This window comes from Drosophila bipectinata, unplaced genomic scaffold (assembly GCF_030179905.1).
Source record: "Drosophila bipectinata strain 14024-0381.07 unplaced genomic scaffold, DbipHiC1v2 scaffold_301, whole genome shotgun sequence".
Taxonomy (NCBI): domain Eukaryota; kingdom Metazoa; phylum Arthropoda; class Insecta; order Diptera; family Drosophilidae; genus Drosophila; species Drosophila bipectinata.
In genome coordinates this window covers 22,207-42,049 of record NW_027222955.1, presented here as the reverse complement: position 1 = coordinate 42,049, position 19,843 = coordinate 22,207, and the positions used below count along the sequence as shown (strand labels likewise).

The window sequence follows — 19,843 nt, the reverse complement described above, 5'->3', positions numbered from 1 at the left end:
TCGATTGTTTTCTGGAAACATCGATTATCGTCACTTGCAAGCGAGAAACAGAAAGCGTGGTAAGCAGAGAAAAAATCTTTGCGCAATTTTTACAAAAACTAATCTATTTTACTTGAATTTATAGTGATTTTATAGTGAACTATATTGGTGGTGTTGGTGGCAAAGTGCTTGCGTTATGGACAAGTTCATTAAAAGTAAGTTAACTGAAATATACATAATTTTATGCAAAATGCGTACACATGTATGTATATGTATGTATATGTTAGTGTGCGAATAAACTTGCATGCATGCATGTGTACATGTACATGCGAGTATGTATGTATTCTCCCTTTTTCACATACGTGTACATATGTAGTACACGGATTATATGTACATACATTCTTTAATTAACTAATTAACACTTATTTCTTTTAATACAGGAACCGGAACTGTGTTGGACAACGAGAACGATGAAAACATACCGAGTCCCAAGCGGACAAAAAAGGAAATATCAAAGGTATGGGAATTTTTCAAAAAAGGGTCAAATCAAACAGCGACTTGTTTGAAATGTGGTAAAGTCTATAAGACTTCGGGAAATACTAGCAATTTAATGCAGCACTTAAATACTGCTCATCATTTAGACAGTGTGCAAAACAATCCCAGTTCGCTGTCGCCATGTATGGACAAGTTCTTAAACAAAACGAAGCAATATGAAAATGGCTCTGCACGGAAGGCTGCAATTGACAAAGCTGTTTTAAAAATGATAGCCAAAGATGTGCAACCATTTAGCGTAGTAACGGATCCAGGTTTTATATACCTGGTAAAAACCTTGGATCCGATGTATAAGCTGCCAAGCAAAACGCATATGCGTAATGTTACCCTTAAAAGCGAATACGAGGCCTTAAGGATCAAACTCCAAGACGTTTTAAACCAAGTGGAGCACGTTGGCATTACAACGGATTGCTGGACGTCAAAAGCCAATGAAGGGTATATTACAGTGACTGTTCACTTTATTTCATCCAAATTTGATCTCCAATCGGCAGTTTTATCAACGGATAAGTTGATAACTCCAACAAGCCATTCAGCCGATACAATAGCGGCTTCTTTAAAAAGCGTATTAACCGAGTGGGATTTACTTAGAAAAGTGACAACTATTGTCACTGATAATGACGCGAGCATGGTAAAGGCCTGTAGAAATTTGGAGTTAAAGCACTTGCCATGCTTCGCACATACCATTAACCTGCTGGTCCAGGAAGTGCTGAAGCTCCCAATGGTGTCTCCGTCCATATCAAAATGTAAACGTATAGTGTCTTTTTTTAAAAGCAGCACGATTGCTTATGAAAAGTTTAAGCAGGCCCAAGGTTCTAAAAAAGCATATAGCTTAGTCCAAGAGGTTCCCACCCGCTGGAACTCTGCTCTTTACATGGTGCAGCGCATATTAGCCACAAATGACCACATTTCAACAGTGCTTCTGGTCACACCAAAAGCCCCACAGCCGTTCTCAGCAGAGGACATCTTTTTTTTAGAAGACTTTGCAAACATTTTGGAGCCTTTTGAGCACGCTACAAGGTCAATTTCCCAAGAAAAGAACGCTTCAATATCAATATTAATTCCTGTCATTTGCGAATTAAATAAAAAGATGGTTGATATTAAGCCAAACATTAAAACTACAGAGGGGAAATCAATTTTCGATTTTTTAACGGCTCGTATGCCAGAGCGTTTCGCCCATTATGAAGCAAGAACAGTCCCAAGAGTGGCAACTATTCTGGACTCAAGGTTTAAAAAAGATGGGTTTCTGTCTCAATCAAATGCAGACCAAGCGGCTAAGGCTTTAGAAAACGAGTTGTTCAACACATTGTCCAAAACACAGCACGATCCTCCAACACCACCAAATCCAGAACCGGAAAAGAAAAAATTTACGTTCCTACAGCAAAAAGTAGCTGTTAAATCGAAGTCGACCAGGACAGACGCTATTATAGCTCTGAGGCAGTATTTGGAGGCCCCAAATTCCCCGGAAAACGTCGAGCCCCTAGAGTTCTACAAGGTTTGAAATTGTACAATTTATCCTTTTAAATCTAATGGTTATTTTTTATAGACATGCCCAGATTCCATGGAAGCTTTAAAAAGCATAGCGAAGCAATACTTTTGCGTTCCAGCATCCTCCACGGCGTCCGAGAGGATCTTCAGCAAAGCTGGTCAAGTCATTAGTGAGCGTAGGAGTTCTCTAAAACCAAATATAGTGAATAAGTTGTTATTTTTGAACAAAAACAGTTTCCTTTCTGATCTCAATTAAATAATATTAATTTAAACGGCAAAAAAAATATTTGTTTTTTTTTTTCGATAATCGATTATAATCGATGTTTTCATCCCAAAACATCGACAACATCGATTGTGGCCAACATCGATGTTTTTCCAGCTCTAACCCACGCTCCCGCCTAAAGGTGAGACATTTAGGCAAATGTTGCCACCCTTTTCAACACTAATTTCGGGATTTTGCGCCATGGCTACGATAGTATCTTTTTGCGTAAAACAACGACAGTATCTGTTTTAAATAGTTTTATTTTAAAATGAAGAGTAACAAAAACAATCTATTTATTTATTATTTTTTTAGTAAGTAACTAATTTAATATAGTTTTTTTTAAAGCCGTCCCTTATATTAATAAAATGAATAATATACCAAAATCGTTTCAGATAAACATAAAGCTAATGGTTTATAAGTACATAAAAGCTCAGTTAAGTGTTTTGTTTCTATTTTAAATATATGTATTTAGAAATATTTGAAAACTGACATTGTTTTTAGGTTTAGTGTTGCCAACTAAATTTTGTTTAAAACCAACGATGCTGCCATATCAATGATTTCCTGCTTTGTGCTTTGGAATTCCAGAAAACATTTTTGTCCACATTTATTCTTAATATTTATATAATTTTATTCAAAGTAAAAACAAATATAAATGACAAATTAAAAAAAATACCCACAAGAAATTATAATTTTTAGGAATAAAAAAATACTAGATGGGGCAAATTTTTGGACACAACCTGGCAATACTGGCCTAGCTACTGCCACACTATTTTCCTTCTTTTCGGTTCTCGTTTCCGGCTAGGTATGTGCATTTATGCTCCACGTGGGTTATTTGTGTAAAAAATTGGCTTTTCTCGATGAAATTGTGCACCCGAGTCAACGCCTGGGGCGTCATGTGGAAGCGCAAATGGCCAGGATTCGTTTTTTGTGTGTATTTTCCCTTTAAAGCGACTATGAGTCTGTTTTTGGTTGGGACGACCGACATGCGTACATATGGACATGCAATGTGCGAATATGTATAAATAAGATTCGTTGTGATTATGGAATAAACAGTGGAATTGAGTGAAATGCGAAATTTCACCTGTTGATTGGATGGGCAAATACTTTGTTTTATGCCATGTCATAGACAATGAGTCTAATCACTTCTATTTCTTCGTTAGTTTGTCATCAAGATGCGAACGATCAACTCCAACCAGTGCGTGAAGATCCCCAAGGACATCAAGGCCACAGTCAAGGCCCGTGTCGTGACCATCACCGGCACTCGCGGCACGCTGAAGCGTAGCTTCAAGCATCTGGCTCTGGACATGTACATGCCCGACAAGCGCACCCTGAAAGTGGAGAAGTGGTTCGGCACCAAGAAGGAGCTGGCCGCTGTGCGCACCGTCTGCAGCCACATCGAGAACATGATCAAGGGTAAGTCTTGGAGCAGTCTTTGGGAAAGTTTTGCCTAAATTAAATAATTTATTTATCTTGCAGGAGTCACCTTCGGCTTCCAGTACAAAATGCGCGCTGTGTATGCCCATTTCCCCATCAACTGCGTCACCTCTGAGCAAAACACAGTCATTGAGATCCGTAACTTCTTGGGCGAGAAGTACATTCGTCGCGTTGAGATGGCACCCGGTGTGACCGTCGTCAACTCGACTGCCCAAAAGGACGAGCTCATCGTGGAGGGCAACGACATCGAAGCTGTCTCCGGATCTGCCGCTCTCATCCAACAGTCCACCACCGTTAAGAACAAGGATATCCGTAAATTCCTTGACGGTCTGTACGTGTCCGAGAAGACAACCGTTGTGAAAGTGGAAGCTTAGACTTTTATATTGTGTTTCTACCTAAAATGTTAATAAAAACCAACGGCCGAAACTTTCAATAAGGATGAATATCTGTCTAATCTTAATCAGTCTTTTTTTATTCATTAACAATCAAGATGAAATAACTCTACATCAGCTGGAAACTCTTAAATATGGGAGTTTAGCATCAATAGGTTCTTAAAAGTGTATATTGATCGAATATTGACAGTAACAGCCATTGTTGAGGCTGATATTTTTATTCCCATACCTTTTCATACCGTTTAAGGTATTCCGCTTAAGAATAAAATGATCAAAGATCATTTGGTTGTGAGCCATATAGTCCCTTCCATGGTTTCCTCACCATTTTGGAAAGGATCCCTCAGATAAATTGATCAAATTGGTGCAGTTAGGTGGGAAATCGTTCCAGATACTCCGCTCTAATCGGATTAATATTGGCAAAGATATGGCCATCGCTGTGGCTCATATTGGAACCCCATGCATTTTTCAACGTTTTTAAGGGGATCCCCAAGAAAATTTGACAAAAAATCTAAAAAATAATTCCCTGCCAGATTTTGATGCAGATTGATGCAAAATCGATCTACAAATCGTTTAAGGTATTCCGCTCAAGGATCGGATTAATATTGGCAAAGATATGGACATCGGCTGTGGCTCATATTGGTACCCCATGCATTTTTCAACATTTTGAAGGGGACCCCAGAAAATTTGACAAAAAATCTAAAAAATAATTCCCTGCCAGAATTTGATGCAGATTGATGGAAAATCGATCTACAAATCGTTTAAGATACTCCGCTCAAGGATCAAATTAATATTCACAAAGATATGGCCATCGCTGTGGCTCATATTGGTACCCCCATGCATTTTTCAACATTTTTAAGGGGATCCCCAAGAAAATTTGACAAAAAATCTAAAAAATAATTTCTTCCCAGATTTTGATGCAGATTGATGCAAAATCGATCTACAAATCGTTTAAGATACTCCGTTCAAGGATCGGATTAATATTGGCAAAGATATGGCCATTGCTGTGGCTCATATTGGTACCCCCATGCATTTTTCAACATTTTTAAGGGGATCCCCAAGAAAATTTGACAAAAAATCTAAAAAATAATTTCTTCCCAGATTTTGATGCAGATTGATGGAAAATCGATCTACAAATCGTTTAAGATACTCCGCTCAAGGATCAAATTAATATTCACAAAGATATGGCCATCGCTGTGGCTCATATTGGTACCCCCATGCATTTTTCAACATTTTTAAGGGGATCCCCAAGAAAATTTGACAAAAAATCTAAAAAATAATTTCTTCCCAGATTTTGATGCAGATTGATGCAAAATCGATCTACAAATCGTTTAAGATACTCCGTTCAAGGATCGGATTAATATTGGCAAAGATATGGCCATCGGTGTGGCTCATATTGGAAACCCCATGCATTTTTCAACATTTTTAAGGGGATCCCCAAGAAAATTTGACAAAAAATCTAAAAAATAATTTCTTCCCAGATTTTGATGTAGATTGATGCAAAATCGATCTACAAATCATTTAAGATATTCCGCTGAACGATCGGATTAATATTGACAAAGATATGGCCATCGCTGTGGCTCATATTGGTACCCCATGTATTTTTCAACATTTTGAAGGGGACTGCCCAAAAAATTTGACAAAAAATCTAAAAAAAAAAATGTTGATGCAGTTTGGTGGAAAATCGATCGATTGGCCTATATTTAATTTAATTTATGTACCTATCCGATCTTTAGCAGAATACAAAAAAACGATTTTAAGATCCAATTATTATTCCCAATTATTCTGTAGGAAAAACCTAGAACAAAATAATTTATTAGGTTTTTTCACAAATTATTATATTTAAATATATATATTTTAAATAAAAAACTGTTATTTACCGGGCAATCTAAATATTTGAAAATTTAATTATTTAGTGTTGGAAAAGATGTATTGGATAATCGCTATTATGCACAGGGTGCATCAACCGTCGTGCCAAAATTCCTCATATCGATTATCGATATCAAGAAAAGCACTCGATTCTTGAATCGAATATTCCATCCTTCTATGCATTATTTGACAACCGGCGCGGAAGCAAGAACGGGAGCAAATAAGAAAAAAAGCTGAGCAAGAAAAAAACTTTTTCAAAAAAAAAAATAAAAAAGTAAAGAAGTTAAGTGAAGTGAAGATGAATTTGCCCCCAACTGCTGGTACTTCACGTGGACGAGGACGAGGTAACAAGAACAAGGATGAGGCCAACCGCGGTATTGCTATGCTTGTAAGTTTAAATTTTCAAATTAAAAATAAAAATCATGATAAAATGAAGTGAAGTGTTCTTGTACAATCAGTCAGCGTGGTTATTAAATCTTGCATTTTCAAAAGATTTTCATAAAGTAACCTTGAACAGAAAAAAAAATCTGATTTCATCACGCACACACAGTACCGTTTTTCCTATTCCTAACGTTCCACACGTTTCATCTTCGCCAAAATGAACATAAGCTTCTGTAACTTACGTTTTGTCGTGAAAAATCATCATCTTTAATGCGTGCTTCAAGTTCTTACGAGTTAAATATTCCTACCACAATATTTTAATGATCATCAAGTCTTATACCGAACTTAATAATTAAGAAAATTCAAAAAAGTGTGGAAGAGAGAAAGATAATTTTGTGATCCCACATGCAAATGCACACACATACATCATACATACATACATACATCCATATATTCATACATTCATACATACATCAATCATACATATGTATGTATGTATTTATGTTTTTTTGTAAAAATTGTGCGGATCAACAAAGAAGTTTTAGTGGCATTAGCCTTGCGGCATCATAATAAAAAAAAAAAATTATGACTACGCCGATCATATTTCAATGAATTAAAAAGAGAAACCCAAAAAATGTATCTGAAAAGATGTAAACATCCAATACTCGCTCATATGAACATTAAATACATTTTAAAAACTCGATAAAAAATGTGCAAATTTTGAGAAAAATCCAAGTGCTTGGAAAGTTGTGATGCTTCCTCGTCGCGCAATATGAAACGAAATGGAATGGAACAGTGGGTACACACACACACACACACGTTTTAAAATGGAGAAGGAAAAGTCAAAATGAAGACGCCGTCCATGGTTGCCAGTTCTTGGCTGTTTTACAAACATGACCGTTCATGTTTCATGTGGCATTACGCCATGTTTTAAAAATTGGTAGAAAGCTTTGTTTCAAATTTAATTTAAAATAAAACATTTATTTTAGGGTGATCAAGGGTCGGATCATTCGTCGCAGACATCTCGTAGTGAAGCAGCTAGAGATTTTCCGAGAGATCGGCAGACTCAGAGGGCTGCGGAAACTATTCAGTCTGGCGAAATGAAGAAATTTTCGGATTTGGCAAGGGCTAAGGAAAATCTGAAATCTATGGAGACGCTGAGATCTGCAGGAGGCTCTGGAGAAACTGAGCCACCTACTTCCGAAGGTATGTGCCGCCAAATCGTCAAATTTATGAAAATATTTGTTATTTTATGTTCTAATTGCATTCAGGTGATCCACGTGGCTCCGTCCGTGGTCGTCGTGTGATCACCGATGTGGTTCCCTCTCGTCCTCCTGGATGTGCTTCCAAAAATGGTAGCTCTGGAACCAAAGTAACGGTTCAGACCAACTACTATAGGGTGATGAAGCGCCCGAGCTGGACTATATACCAGTATCGCGTTGATTTTGTTCCTGAGGTGGACAATACTCGCCTTCGTCGTGCCTATATGAACGAGCATAAACAACTTTTTGGTGGCTACATCTTTGATGGAACTATTCTATTCTGCTGCAACCAATTTAAACAGCTGCCGAATAGTAACTATGTTCAGGAGCTTGTTACCAAGAATCGGGCTGGCGAATATATCGAAATTAAGATAAAGCATGTCGGTTCTGTGGAGGCTGCCGACAACCAGCAGTTTCAAGTGCTTAATCTTATTTTGCGTAGAGCCATGGAAGGTTTAAACTTGCAGTTGGTGGCTCGTAATTTCTTCGATCCCCAAGCAAAGGTACGAAGACACAATCAAAATGAAGTTTAAATTATATTACAGTATCATTATGTTTGTTGTCTTTCAGATAAACCTAGAAAACTATCGCATGGAACTCTGGCCAGGATATCAGACGTCGATTCGTCAGCATGAGAATGATATCTTGCTTTGCGCTGAGATTGCTCACAAGGTGATGCGTACCGATACCTTGTACAACATTTTGTCCGAAAATATTCGAGATAGCGACGATTATCAAAATGCTTTCAAGCGTAATGTTATGGGTGAGTTTTAATTTTAATTTTATTTTATGGAAAGTTACAAAAAATAATTCCAATATTCAGGCATGGTGGTGTTGACTGACTACAATAACAAGACTTACCGTGTGGACGATGTTGACTTTTCATCTTCGCCTTTGTCCAAATTCGAAACCAAGGAGGGCAAAATTTCTTACGTAGAATATTATAAAAAGGTACATTTTAAAAATGAAAATAAATAGAAAAAAAAAAAATCTAATAATATATATATTACAGCGTTATAATATTATTATTCGAGACTACAAGCAACCGCTTATTGTGTCTCGTCCCACTGAGAAGAACATTCGTAGCGGCTTAGATCAGCTAATTATGCTGATTCCCGAGCTGGCTCGGGCTACTGGAATGACTGATGCCATGCGTGCCAATTTTCGGTTTGTTTCAAAATAGATTATTTCTTAGACTTTAGTTTTTAATAATATTATATTACTAGTTTGATGAAGGCAATGAGCGAACATACCCGCTTGACTCCTGATCGCCGTATTGAGCGCCTGCGTGCGTTCAACCAGCGCTTGAAGCAATCCAAGGAGAGCACGGAAGTTATGCGGTCTTGGAACATTGAGCTCGACTCTGCCTTGGTGGAGATTCCGGCTCGAATTCTTCCCCCTGAGCGTATTGTTTTCGGTGATGGTAAGAGATACTTGTGCGATTCTCGTGCCGATTGGACTGGTGAGTTCCGTCAATCTTCGATGTTCAGCCATGTGGACATCAAGAGGTGGTACGTGATCACACCACGTCGTAATTCGCGCGAGACTCAGGAGTTTGTGAAGATGTGCATCCGCTCAGCCAGCGGCATGAAAATGCGCATCGCCGAGCCACGATAGTAAGTTTGGTTCATAAATCAATTAAGGTATGAAGGTAACTTATTTTAATTCTCTGCAGTGAGGAAATCGCCGACGATCGCAACAGCAACTATTCTCAAGCCATTGACAATGCCGTGGCCAAGGATCCGCAAATTGTAATGCTCGTTCTCAAGGCCCCCAACGAGGAGAAGTATGTAACCATTCCTTGATTGGTAAAAGGTAAACTTATTAACATTTCCTTATGTGGCAGGTACTCTTGCATCAAGAAACGCACCTGCGTTGATCGCCCGGTGCCATCTCAAGTGGTGACATTGAAAACCATTGCTCCGCGCCAGGAGAAAGCAGCTGGCTTGATGTCTATTGCCACCAAAGTGGTAATCCAGATGAATGCCAAGCTAATGGGCGCTCCTTGGATGATTGAGCTTCCGGTTCGGGGTTTAATGACCGTTGGCTTCGATGTGTGCCACTCGTCCAAGAATAAGAACAAGTCGTACGGAGCTCTGGTGGCGACGATGGACATGAAGACCTCTACTCGCTACTTCTCGTCTGTGACCGAGCACATGAAGGGACAAGAGTTGTCCGATCAGATGGCTATGAACATGACATACGCTCTTAAGGCCTATCGTGAGCACCACGGTTCATTGCCCGAGCGTATCCTGTTCTTCCGCGATGGTGTCGGTGATGGACAGTTGTACCAGGTGGTGAATACCGAGGTGAAGTTTTTGAAGGCAAAACTGGACGAAATTTACAAGTCGGCTGGTAAGGAGGATGGCTGCCGCATGGCCTTTATCGTTGTGGCCAAGCGCATCAACACTCGCTACTTCATGAACAAGCGGAATCCTGTACCAGGAACGGTCGTTGACGACGTCATTACACTCCCGGAGCGCTATGACTTCTTTTTGGTGTCGCAGGCCGTTCGCCAGGGAACTGTGTCGCCCACCAACTACAACGTCATTCAGGACAACATGGGTCTGAGTGCCGACAAGTTGCAGATGCTGGCCTACAAGATGACTCACATGTACTACAATTACTCTGGAACCTGCCGTGTTCCATCGGTGTGCCAGTACGCCCATAAGCTAGCGTTCCTTGTTGCCGAGAGCATCAATCGCTCGCCGTCGTCTGGATTGGAGAACCAGCTATACTTTTTGTAATCATTAACATTTTGCCTTTGGAAAGGCAACTAAACATTTATCATTCCATTCTACTTTTATAACTAATCACGATGAGCGTACTCGTACGACACATATCAGACAGAACTGATTATTTTTTTACGTTTTTATATTGATTTTGAGATAAAGGACATTTTTTAGAAACATAAAGTGTGACCTTTGATTTTGATAACGACGAATAAAATGAGTTTTTTGATTTGTAAACTTGTTTCTTTCATATTACTTAGATTACTAAATGAGAAAAGACTTTTATTTTTTGTAACATACAATTTAATAATTCGGATATATCAACATCTTACTAAATACATTAGGTACATTTCTAATTTCTACGGTGCCGAACATGGGGAAAATATCGGAATTCTTCTACACTTAAAAATTCAAGGTGTTTACGCCAAATGCTATTTTGTAGGAAAAGTTTATCCCAATGGTATCTATAAATATAATAAAATTAATTAATTGGTTAATTAATTAATTATTTAAGAATATTAATATTAATATTATAACTTGCCTGCACAACTGAGCATGTCAGTGACGTTTATAAATTATTTTAAATGCCGATGCTAACAATTTGCATCTTCCTGGTTAAAAGCAGTAGCAGTAGTTGGTGTATCTTTAGTCTCGTTCTCTTCAACGTTCGATTCCTAAATTTAAAATTTCAAATGTTAATTACAATAACTAAGACAAAAATAATGAATATTAAGAGGAATGAAGAGTATAAAGGTACCATCGGAATTCCGATGTTTTTACATCTAAAGTTTAAAGTTTAAACAAATGTAGGTATGTTTCTGATTTAGAGCCAATATGAAAAATATATGTCATAAACGAGCTTTTTCATATTTGGTGCATGCTTGATAGAAAGGAGTAAAAACAAGCCAAAATTAAAATTTACTATTAATATAACACACATATTTAAAAATAAGCTATATGTTTATAGATAATTCTAAAATTGCAACATATAAATACTACTAGGAAAGTGAAATAATGGGATAAAAAAAAGTAAATACATATTGGATAGTAGGATAATAGATGAAAGATTAGTTCACTATAGTTTTTACATCAAGGGAATAAAGTGATAAGCAAAGTAGCCGCCATTGTATGATTACAAAATTTTCAAAATTAAATCAAATATGGTACGACTATTTATTTTAGCCTGATAACATAACATTTAAAATAACAACTAAAACATAATACTTACCAAATATTTAAATTTTTTTTTTTTTTACCTTAACTCTTACAATATTTAGACAAAGTCCCCTTTTTAAAAAGGTGTAGATTTTTTTTTAAAATAATCGAAAATCTTGTTTCTAAGAACATTAAAATCGATTTAATTTTTTCAACCTTTCTTGCCTTAAAAATTATTAGAAAAATGAAAAAATACTTAATATACTACAGAATTTTCTGACCCTTTTAAAAAATTAAAACCAGAATAAAAAAAAATGTGTTTTTCAACAATCTTAATAAAGATTAAAATTTAAAACATAATTTTGAAGCTTTTTACAATATTTTTTTTTTACTTATAACGCAAATGTTGAAGTTTATTTAATTTCATTAAATTTTCATATTTTTTTAAATTTAAATACATCAATCTTTTTGGGTTTAAATGATTGGCAGTTTACTACAATTAATTGATTACAACATATTCATTAATTTAGTAATATCTAAGAATTTTATAGTAAATTCATTTATAGAAATAATACTAGTCCAATCTATTACAAAAAACGGGAATCACAATTTAGTTACGAATTACGCAATTGGGCAAATATCCCAAAACACAGTACATCATTCTGGCTTATATATTTCAATAACCTATTTACAAATATTTTTGAATTTATTAATATTAATAATAACAAGAAAGGAAAGCTAACTTCGGGCGGAGCCGAAGTTTATATACCCTTGCAGTTAAAACCGGATATATATCGCAAACATCGGATATAGTTGGCCGATCCTTATGGGAATAGGAATATATAATCCAATTTATTACAATACAAAATCTAAAAAAAGTCCCAAACTTCTATCTTCAAAAATACGAAAGTTGATATTTCTACCAAATACCATTTCCGATCGTTCAGTTATATGGCAGCTATGGGATATAGTCGGCCGATCCTAATGAAATTTGGTAGGTTGGATCAACTGACCAAGAATTAAATCTGTACTAAGTTCCAGCTTTCTATCTTCAAAAACACGAAAGTTGGGTCATTTCCGATCGTTCAGTTATATGGCAGCTATAGGATATAGTCGGCCGATCCTTATGAAATTTGGCATGACGTAATGTTTTGCCAAAAATAGCTCACATGTCAAATTTGAACTCTCTAACTCTAAAAACACCAAAGTTATACCATTTCCGATCAATCAGTTATATGGCAGCTATAGGATATAGTCGGCCGATCCGGGCCGTTCCGACTTATATACTGCGTGCAAAGGAAAGAAGGGTGTGTGCAAAGTTTCAAGACGATAGCTTTAAAACTGAGAGACTAGTTCGCGTAGAAACAGACAGACGGACAGACAGACGGACAGACGGACAGACGGACAGACGGACAGACGGACAGACGGACATGCTCATATCAACTCAGGAGGTGATCCTGATCAAGAATATATATACTTTATAGGGTCGGAGATGTCTCCTTCACTGCGTTGCACACTTTTGACCAAAATTATAATACCCTCTGCAAGGGTATAAATATCAAATATATACATATTTTATTATCACTAAGGTAATTGCACTAACAATAACAATAATGACTACCAATAATACGATGGCAGCGACTGTCACTTTAATATCCATCTCATAAACTTGATGAAGTAATCCTGCAATTTCACAATTACACACAAAACATATTGTTGTTATTTGGATCCAACTTTAGATAATACAAGTACTAGTTAACTTTGTATATATTAGAGAAAAATCAAACGAATATTTGCAATGATTTGAGGATTACGTAAAGTTAATGATTATTTTTAAGAATATGTGGATGTTTATGTTGGAGGATATTGGAATTGGGAGATTAGCAGCAGTGCTATCATTTTTAAAAGGTTATGAGAGGAATAAACTATTAATTTTCATGAAAAAAAAAATAAAAAAAAAAAAATAATAACAGAGTTCAAACTAAGCTAAAATTTTCTTAAAATCTGAATGAATGATTTTCAATTATAGCTTTGAAGTTTAAAAATTTTTTAGCTAAAACTGCAGTAATCTAATCTTTAGCCCATGTTGTGGTGTTACTATTTTTAAATGCTTTTCAAGCTATTCAGACGATTACAATTTTAAATAAAATAAAATTAAAAATTTCATTTCTACAAGATCCAGTATAAATAAATTCCTAGATTAGTTTTCCATTTAATGAATTTTAATGAAAAGTTAAAATTACAAATAATATACTACTTTGGCGATGGATTTAGATTTTGGGGCGCATTTTGTTTGTTTAGTAAAGCTCCTTGATTACAAAATGTACATTCATATGCCTATTGTGATGGATCCGAGGTCAGCATTGATAAAGCTAGGAATGGGTAGCCGTTTGCATTTGAATTACTGATCGAAAAACCCACCTGGCGTCGAAAGAAATTCTTGTTCGGGGCTCATGTGTAAAGAGTATGCAGTGTGATCACCTTCAATATACTTCAAATACATGTACATACATAATAGGAGACATAAAAAGAAATTATAGTGATACCGAAAAAACATAAAATGGTTTAATTCTATGCAATACATATATGTATGGCTTCGGTGAATTTTATTTTTAATTTTATTCAAACTTCTATGAAAACATTTATTGATTACAAAGAATATTTTGGATTTAGAAACTAAGTATGGGGGGGCCTCGCGGCAATAGAGAACAACACTATTTCACCATCCCTCTACATTTAAAATTTAATTTAAGCTTTGTTATTTACCTAGGCATTACTGGTAAAGAAAACAAAAGATTTTTACGTTATTTTAGTTAACCGGTAGAGATGACAAATACACTTTGTAGTCCTCTGGATATATCATTTCAAATAAAGACAATACGATATTATAACAAGCTTACTGGTTTTCTCTCTATCTACTAATATTGGAGTTTTTAATTTGAGGATTTGAGGCTGACCCTGAATGGTCAACAGATAAAACTTACGATGGCAAAAAGCACGGCAGCGCCAAAAGAACGATTGTATCAATCTCCAACAGCCCTCAAAATTTAACAAAAGTCAAGAATTTATGTTTTTATATTAAACTGATTTTTTTCTTTTTGTAGTTCGTTTCATATAATTTTTGGTGTATAAAATAATTGGTTGATAAGAAATTGTATAAAATCTATAGGAAAAATAATACAAACCTAGTGCGAGATGCACTCGGTTGTATAAGGATAAAAACTAAAGTAAATATTTTCTTTAAATTTTGGCAGAAATAATAAGCTGAAAAACAAAATTAATATCTGCTTAATGAATAGTATACCCCTTTCCAAGTATTGTATTCACGATAATTTCAAATGAGTCTTGTGAAAAGCGTGTGCACCATTGATGAATAGAGATCTCACCTTTTGGCTGGCGGTGATGGAACCTGAAGATGATATTTATTTTGGCAGAGGTCTCGCAGCAACGCAATGCCTTCTGTACGATTGTTGGCATACCGGGACTCCCAGGCATCCAACAGACGGTTATAATACCGCGGACTATCGTTATATTTAAGGTACTTGTACGTTTGATCGGTTGGAAAAATGCGTTCCAGAGGAGCACATCGCGCCAGTTCATCCTCGGCGATAATGAGGCAGCGTACATCATCGGGAGTGAGGTTAGTCAAGATCGCATCAACATACTATTGAAATTATAAATATATTTTAGAAACCAAATCATTGTGTTGTGTGTTAAGCTTACCTCATTACGATCTTCCATGGTCTTTCTTGTGAAGGTGTTGTGTTTCACTTTCTCCTCGCGGGATAGATAATTGATATAAAGCCGTTTATCATAACACATTTGGGTTCCAGGGGGAAACGAAAATTCAGCGGCCAGTTCTTTTTGTTTATCCAGCGATAACTTGGGAGGTACCTATATAGAAGTATAAAAATAAATATTTAAATAATTTAATAATATTAAAAATAAACATCTCACATTATACAAGGCCGTGTTGAGAACACCCTGCACCAAAGGTGCCTTCACATGAGCATCTAATGGCAGTTCAGAGTGCAAGCTCGGCGATATGTTCACTTCCAACAGCCAGGGAACTAGATCAGCGTCCAGAATCACATCGAAGCCAAAAAGCTCGAAGCAACTGTATTTGGACTCAACGTTAGCTCTGATCATACTATTAATTCCATTCTCGCCAGATAAAATCGTTCTGAGAACTAAACCGCGGAGAGCTTCCCAAAGGCAGTCGGTACGTACGCCTCGATTGGCCAAATAAGTCCACAGAGACTTGATCGTCCACTTGTGACCGTGGCATGCATTCACATCTTCGTTCTTGGAATAGTTCGAAGAGAATTTATTGATGCTATAGTTAGTCAAATGCATGCAACGATCATTCAGGGTGTCCGTCTTGGCACTATATTTCACTGAGGATACATAAAGTAAATAGTAAAATTATAGCATAAATATCCAGCTCTATAATTACCTGAAGCAAATCGTGCTAGTCCATTATGATACATAAACACTCGCAGTGGATTCACGGATGTTACGAGCACATAAAGGCGCAAGTCGAATTTACTACCATTTATAAGAAGAGGACGTTCAATATACCTGCAAGAAATATTACCTTTAAATAATAATTATCTCACAAAATAAAGTATGACTCACTTTTGTACAATGAGTGGCCTGCGTTTGGGAATCTGTCCCCATCGATTTATTACCCTAATTCCGGCCCCACGAGCACTGGCTGGCGGCTTTATAATCCATTTCGTGTTCCGCTGGGCATACCGCGGCCAGTGACGTCGCAACGCCCCCAAATCATTGGGAATAATGTAGGTGCGTGGCATGAAGCCAAACTCCTTGTTACTGTGTTTCATCATCTGCCTTTGCAGGTTTTTCCAACACGAATCCTTGCGGCCGATGCGAAAGGAGCCCGGTAAGTGATTGATTTTCTGATACGACCGAATCGTCTTGAAACATGGCGACTTTAAATGCTTGCCCCAGACACCCATCCAATCGTTGGTTTCTGTTAAAAAAATGGTTTATTAAATAGGAAGGTATCTATAGATTGAAAATCTCACTCTTTAACATTCGCATCCCACTGTTCGCTAAGATGAGACGAACCACCTTGGGCATTATGTTCGTAACACGCCATTTGAGCACTCGATGAAGCTCGGGCGGCACCTTGGGGCCCTTCTTAGTGTTCGACGAGAACGACAGATATGGGGGAACGTAGGGAAACAGGCTGGGCACCAGCAGCGAGTCAGGGTTCTTGAGATCTTCATCAGAATTTTGGGAAGACACGAAGCTCGGGGTGCTGTGCGACGAGGCAAAGCGATCCACGGAGTGTGTTAGCTTGTAGGCATAGGCACGATAACCGTCTTCGGTGTCCGACAAAATACTTGCCGTATCGCTTTCATCAAAATTCGAAACTGTAAAGAGTGGATATTTTTATTTCTGATTGGATTTAGAATTCAACAAACACTATACTCACGATTGTCGAGGTCGTCGTCATCGTCAAAGTCCTCGTTGTTGTCAAAGTCGATGGGAGTGCGTCGATCCTCGGGCTTGGCTTCTGGTTCCAGCAGAATAACCGTCTGGCCCTCGTCCCCGCCACCCAACGACTTTGATTTCTGGCTGAGACTCCGTTGGTTTGGCTGCTTGCGTCCCATCCTGGGGCTCTGGGTGCTGTACAGCAGAACTCGGTGCACCGTGGGTTGGGGTTTCTTAGCGGATACAGTGCCACCTTTGACCCGTCTCGGTGTCATCGGCAGGCGAGGCATTGGCAGCGGGTCTACTGGCTTGCGGACAAGTTTCAGCTCATTGTTATTGTTGTTGACTATGGGATCTCCGGCAGCGTCTAGGGCGGTGTTCTCGGAAACTTTGCAATAGCGACGATGGACCTGCTCGAATTGGTCGTCATCATCTAGGGATGGGGAATCGTAGCCATCGTTAATGTCCCTCAAATCCTCCCCAGCCTTCAGTCGCAACGAGTTGCCGTTGCCGACCAGCGTCTCGCCCCATCCATCGTCGATATAACCCTGTTTCAAGTCATTGCTCGGCAGCTTCTCCTTCAGCACGTTCTTCTCCGATTTCTGCCAGTTCCTGTCCTCCGCAGCATCTGGCCGACCAAAGATGGTGATAGAGTCACCAAAGTCCCTCGAATCCCGTCGACTGGAGTCTGGCTTTTGAACTTTACTCATTGGCAGTTTGCGGCTATTGACGACGGCAAACGACGGCTTCGACAACTTCTCAGCTCCACGATTGTAAAAATACGAAAAATAATGCTGATAGTGCTGATTCGTTGTCGGGTACTGCACGGCACGTTCAGAGCTGAAAAAAGAAATCAGAGCATCGGTTAATATTGTCTGGATAAACAATAGGGATATCGAATAGTATTGTTTACACACAAATGTATGTATGCATGTCTGTTTGTAGGTTTAATGAGTGTATGTATGTGGGGTATATGTTTGGGTATATAGGAGCTATTTACTCGCAACTAGAACTTTGTGTGTGGTTTTCTATCGGTTGTTTTGTCCAAAACTTTAACTTTACTTTTGAATTCTCGAACACAACAGCAACAACAAAATACGTGTTAATGTGCGTGTACTGGAGATTGTAATATGTAATTTGAACAAGCAGGACAATTAACAAAAATGCATTTTCAAAATTACAGTATAGCATCCCATGTCTGCTCCGGCGTGGGAGAATTACGGCCACGATACCGATCCGGACCATTGTCCAAATATTCGGTGACGCGGCCGGCCCTCTGTGGCTTTCGCTTTTTTACATCCGTATCGAGATAAACGAGAGATGACTGTGGTAGCATTTGTTGATGCGACGGCTGCTGTTGCTGTTGCTGTTGCCGATATTTCAACTCTCCCTTGGCATTGGGGTACTGATCCTCGATTCGCCGCATCGGCTGGTAGACATACTCGCAGCTCTTGTTCCCCCCAGCTATCCGCTGGTTCACCAAACACTGTTGGCCAAATGCATCCGCGAAGAGTGATGAGTCCGGTGCGGAATTAGCTGCTGGCTGCTGATATTGCAATCTTGCCGATGGCTTGGTGGGTATTCGCTTCGACGGATGGCTGAGATTTTGATTCTGGCTAAGATTTAAATTCTGATTTTGATTTTGGCGACTCCACGTGGGTGGACTCAAGTTACAGTCATAGTCGTTATAGTTATAATAGTAAAATGTATTGTCCACATTGCAGTAGCGAACGTTTTTGGCGCCGTTGCTGTTGTTGTAATTGTGGTTATGGTTATGGTTGTTGTTGTTGTTCACATTACTGCTGGCTAGGCTATAGCCACTGTTGTTACGCATGTCAGGTGCTATAATACTCTTGGATGGGAAGTGGTAATAAGCTCGTTCCCGTTGCCTTCTCACCAGGCTAAACACACAAAACTCTTAAAATTAGCCTAAGCTGTGAATGATTTTTGATTGGCGTTATTATTACTGATGCAGATTAAACATATCTGGTGGATAGAGAGAATGCAAGTAGTCAGTAGTCACATGATGGTGCCTGGATGCAGATGGTAAACAATATACCCATACAGTCTGTCAAGTGATTCATAAGTGGGTGTCCCTTAAACTATATATTTGGAAATTACCTAGACTCCTCCAAGTGCCACTAGCTGATGGCACGTTTAGTTTCAATACATTTTTCATTTAAAGTGAATACAAAACACACACTCACATATCAGAAAATGCACAAACTTGTGTTATTTGAATTTCCACCTTCAAAATTACTTAACAAACTGTATATAGTATACATTAACCCCACAAATACCCCCACACTGGCACCCGCACACAGGCTCTTCACTCCGTAAACCAGGTCAAATGCAGAAAAAAAAAAAAAAACAACCAAAACTCACTTGCTTCGCGACTCGTGTGACCTTTACTTTGTTGTTGTTCGCCGCTCTGGAAGGGATTTAAGGACGACGACGACAACGGTGACGAGAACTCGATGACACTCGGTCACAGGACAGGCTCGAATTGGTGGTTTGGTTTAGTGTTTCCTGTAATTTAGGTCACTAGCAATTGTGAGCCAGCAAGATGTGATTACATTTCCAGCTCCAAAATTGCGCCAAGTATAAAGAGGCAAACTGAAAAATAGTTACAAGAAACATTCGTTTCGTTAGGACAGCAATTACAGCGTTACATGCGACATGCGATAGCATACCTATAAAATAAACTAATAGCAAATGCACGGTTGGGTATATTGTTGTTGTTTCCTTATATAGTATCTTCCAGTTGAAATTTTTTTAATCAAATTCTTTCACTAAAACATTTCACAGCCTACGACAAAAAAAAACTAAACTACTTTATTTTGAGATGTTTCTGTGCACATGTGCACATTTCTAGAGATG

At 38.0% G+C, this 19,843-nt stretch overlaps 3 protein-coding genes and 1 pseudogene across 3 annotated transcripts; 3 read left to right on the top strand and 1 right to left on the bottom strand.

Annotated features, from left to right (window-relative positions):
- The first annotated feature begins 16 nt into the window (after positions 1-16).
- Positions 17-2,300, top strand: LOC138927534 (E3 SUMO-protein ligase ZBED1-like). Its single transcript, XM_070282790.1, has 4 exons — positions 17-59; positions 125-194; positions 420-2,023; positions 2,075-2,300. Exons 2-4 carry the CDS (start codon positions 176-178, stop codon positions 2,270-2,272), a joined length of 1,821 nt encoding a protein of 606 aa, XP_070138891.1. The 5' UTR covers positions 17-59; positions 125-175; the 3' UTR covers positions 2,273-2,300.
- A 633-nt stretch (positions 2,301-2,933) lies between these two features.
- LOC138927541 (large ribosomal subunit protein uL6) lies at positions 2,934-4,172 on the top strand. The gene is made up of 3 exons (XM_070282799.1): positions 2,934-3,080; positions 3,439-3,691; positions 3,755-4,172. Exons 2-3 carry the CDS (start codon positions 3,451-3,453, stop codon positions 4,084-4,086), a joined length of 573 nt encoding a protein of 190 aa, XP_070138900.1. The 5' UTR covers positions 2,934-3,080; positions 3,439-3,450; the 3' UTR covers positions 4,087-4,172.
- Positions 4,173-6,156: 1,984 nt separating this feature from the next.
- LOC108126816 (piwi like RNA-mediated gene silencing protein aubergine) lies at positions 6,157-10,582 on the top strand. Its single transcript, XM_017243542.3, has 9 exons — positions 6,157-6,358; positions 7,341-7,557; positions 7,623-8,116; positions 8,184-8,376; positions 8,437-8,564; positions 8,626-8,780; positions 8,840-9,229; positions 9,289-9,399; positions 9,460-10,582. Exons 1-9 carry the CDS (start codon positions 6,269-6,271, stop codon positions 10,358-10,360), a joined length of 2,679 nt encoding a protein of 892 aa, XP_017099031.3. The 5' UTR covers positions 6,157-6,268; the 3' UTR covers positions 10,361-10,582.
- A 3,989-nt stretch (positions 10,583-14,571) lies between these two features.
- Positions 14,572-19,841, bottom strand: LOC138927532 (tubulin monoglutamylase TTLL4-like; annotated as a pseudogene).
- Between the last annotated feature and the right edge of the window lie 2 nt (positions 19,842-19,843).

Bases quoted from the DNA above. Each gene is read 5' to 3' on its own strand.
- LOC138927534 (XM_070282790.1), top strand. The intron at 2,024-2,074 runs GTTTGAAATTGT...TATTTTTTATAG, and splicing joins AGCCCCTAGAGTTCTACAAG to ACATGCCCAGATTCCATGGA.
- LOC138927541 (XM_070282799.1), top strand. From the start codon at position 3,451: ATGCGAACGATCAACTCCAACCAGTGCGTGAAGATCCCCAAGGACATC. The intron at 3,692-3,754 runs GTAAGTCTTGGA...TTTATCTTGCAG, and splicing joins CATCGAGAACATGATCAAGG to GAGTCACCTTCGGCTTCCAG.
- LOC108126816 (XM_017243542.3), top strand. From the start codon at position 6,269: ATGAATTTGCCCCCAACTGCTGGTACTTCACGTGGACGAGGACGAGGT. The intron at 7,558-7,622 runs GTATGTGCCGCC...AATTGCATTCAG, and splicing joins TGAGCCACCTACTTCCGAAG to GTGATCCACGTGGCTCCGTC. The intron at 8,377-8,436 runs GTGAGTTTTAAT...TCCAATATTCAG, and splicing joins TTTCAAGCGTAATGTTATGG to GCATGGTGGTGTTGACTGAC.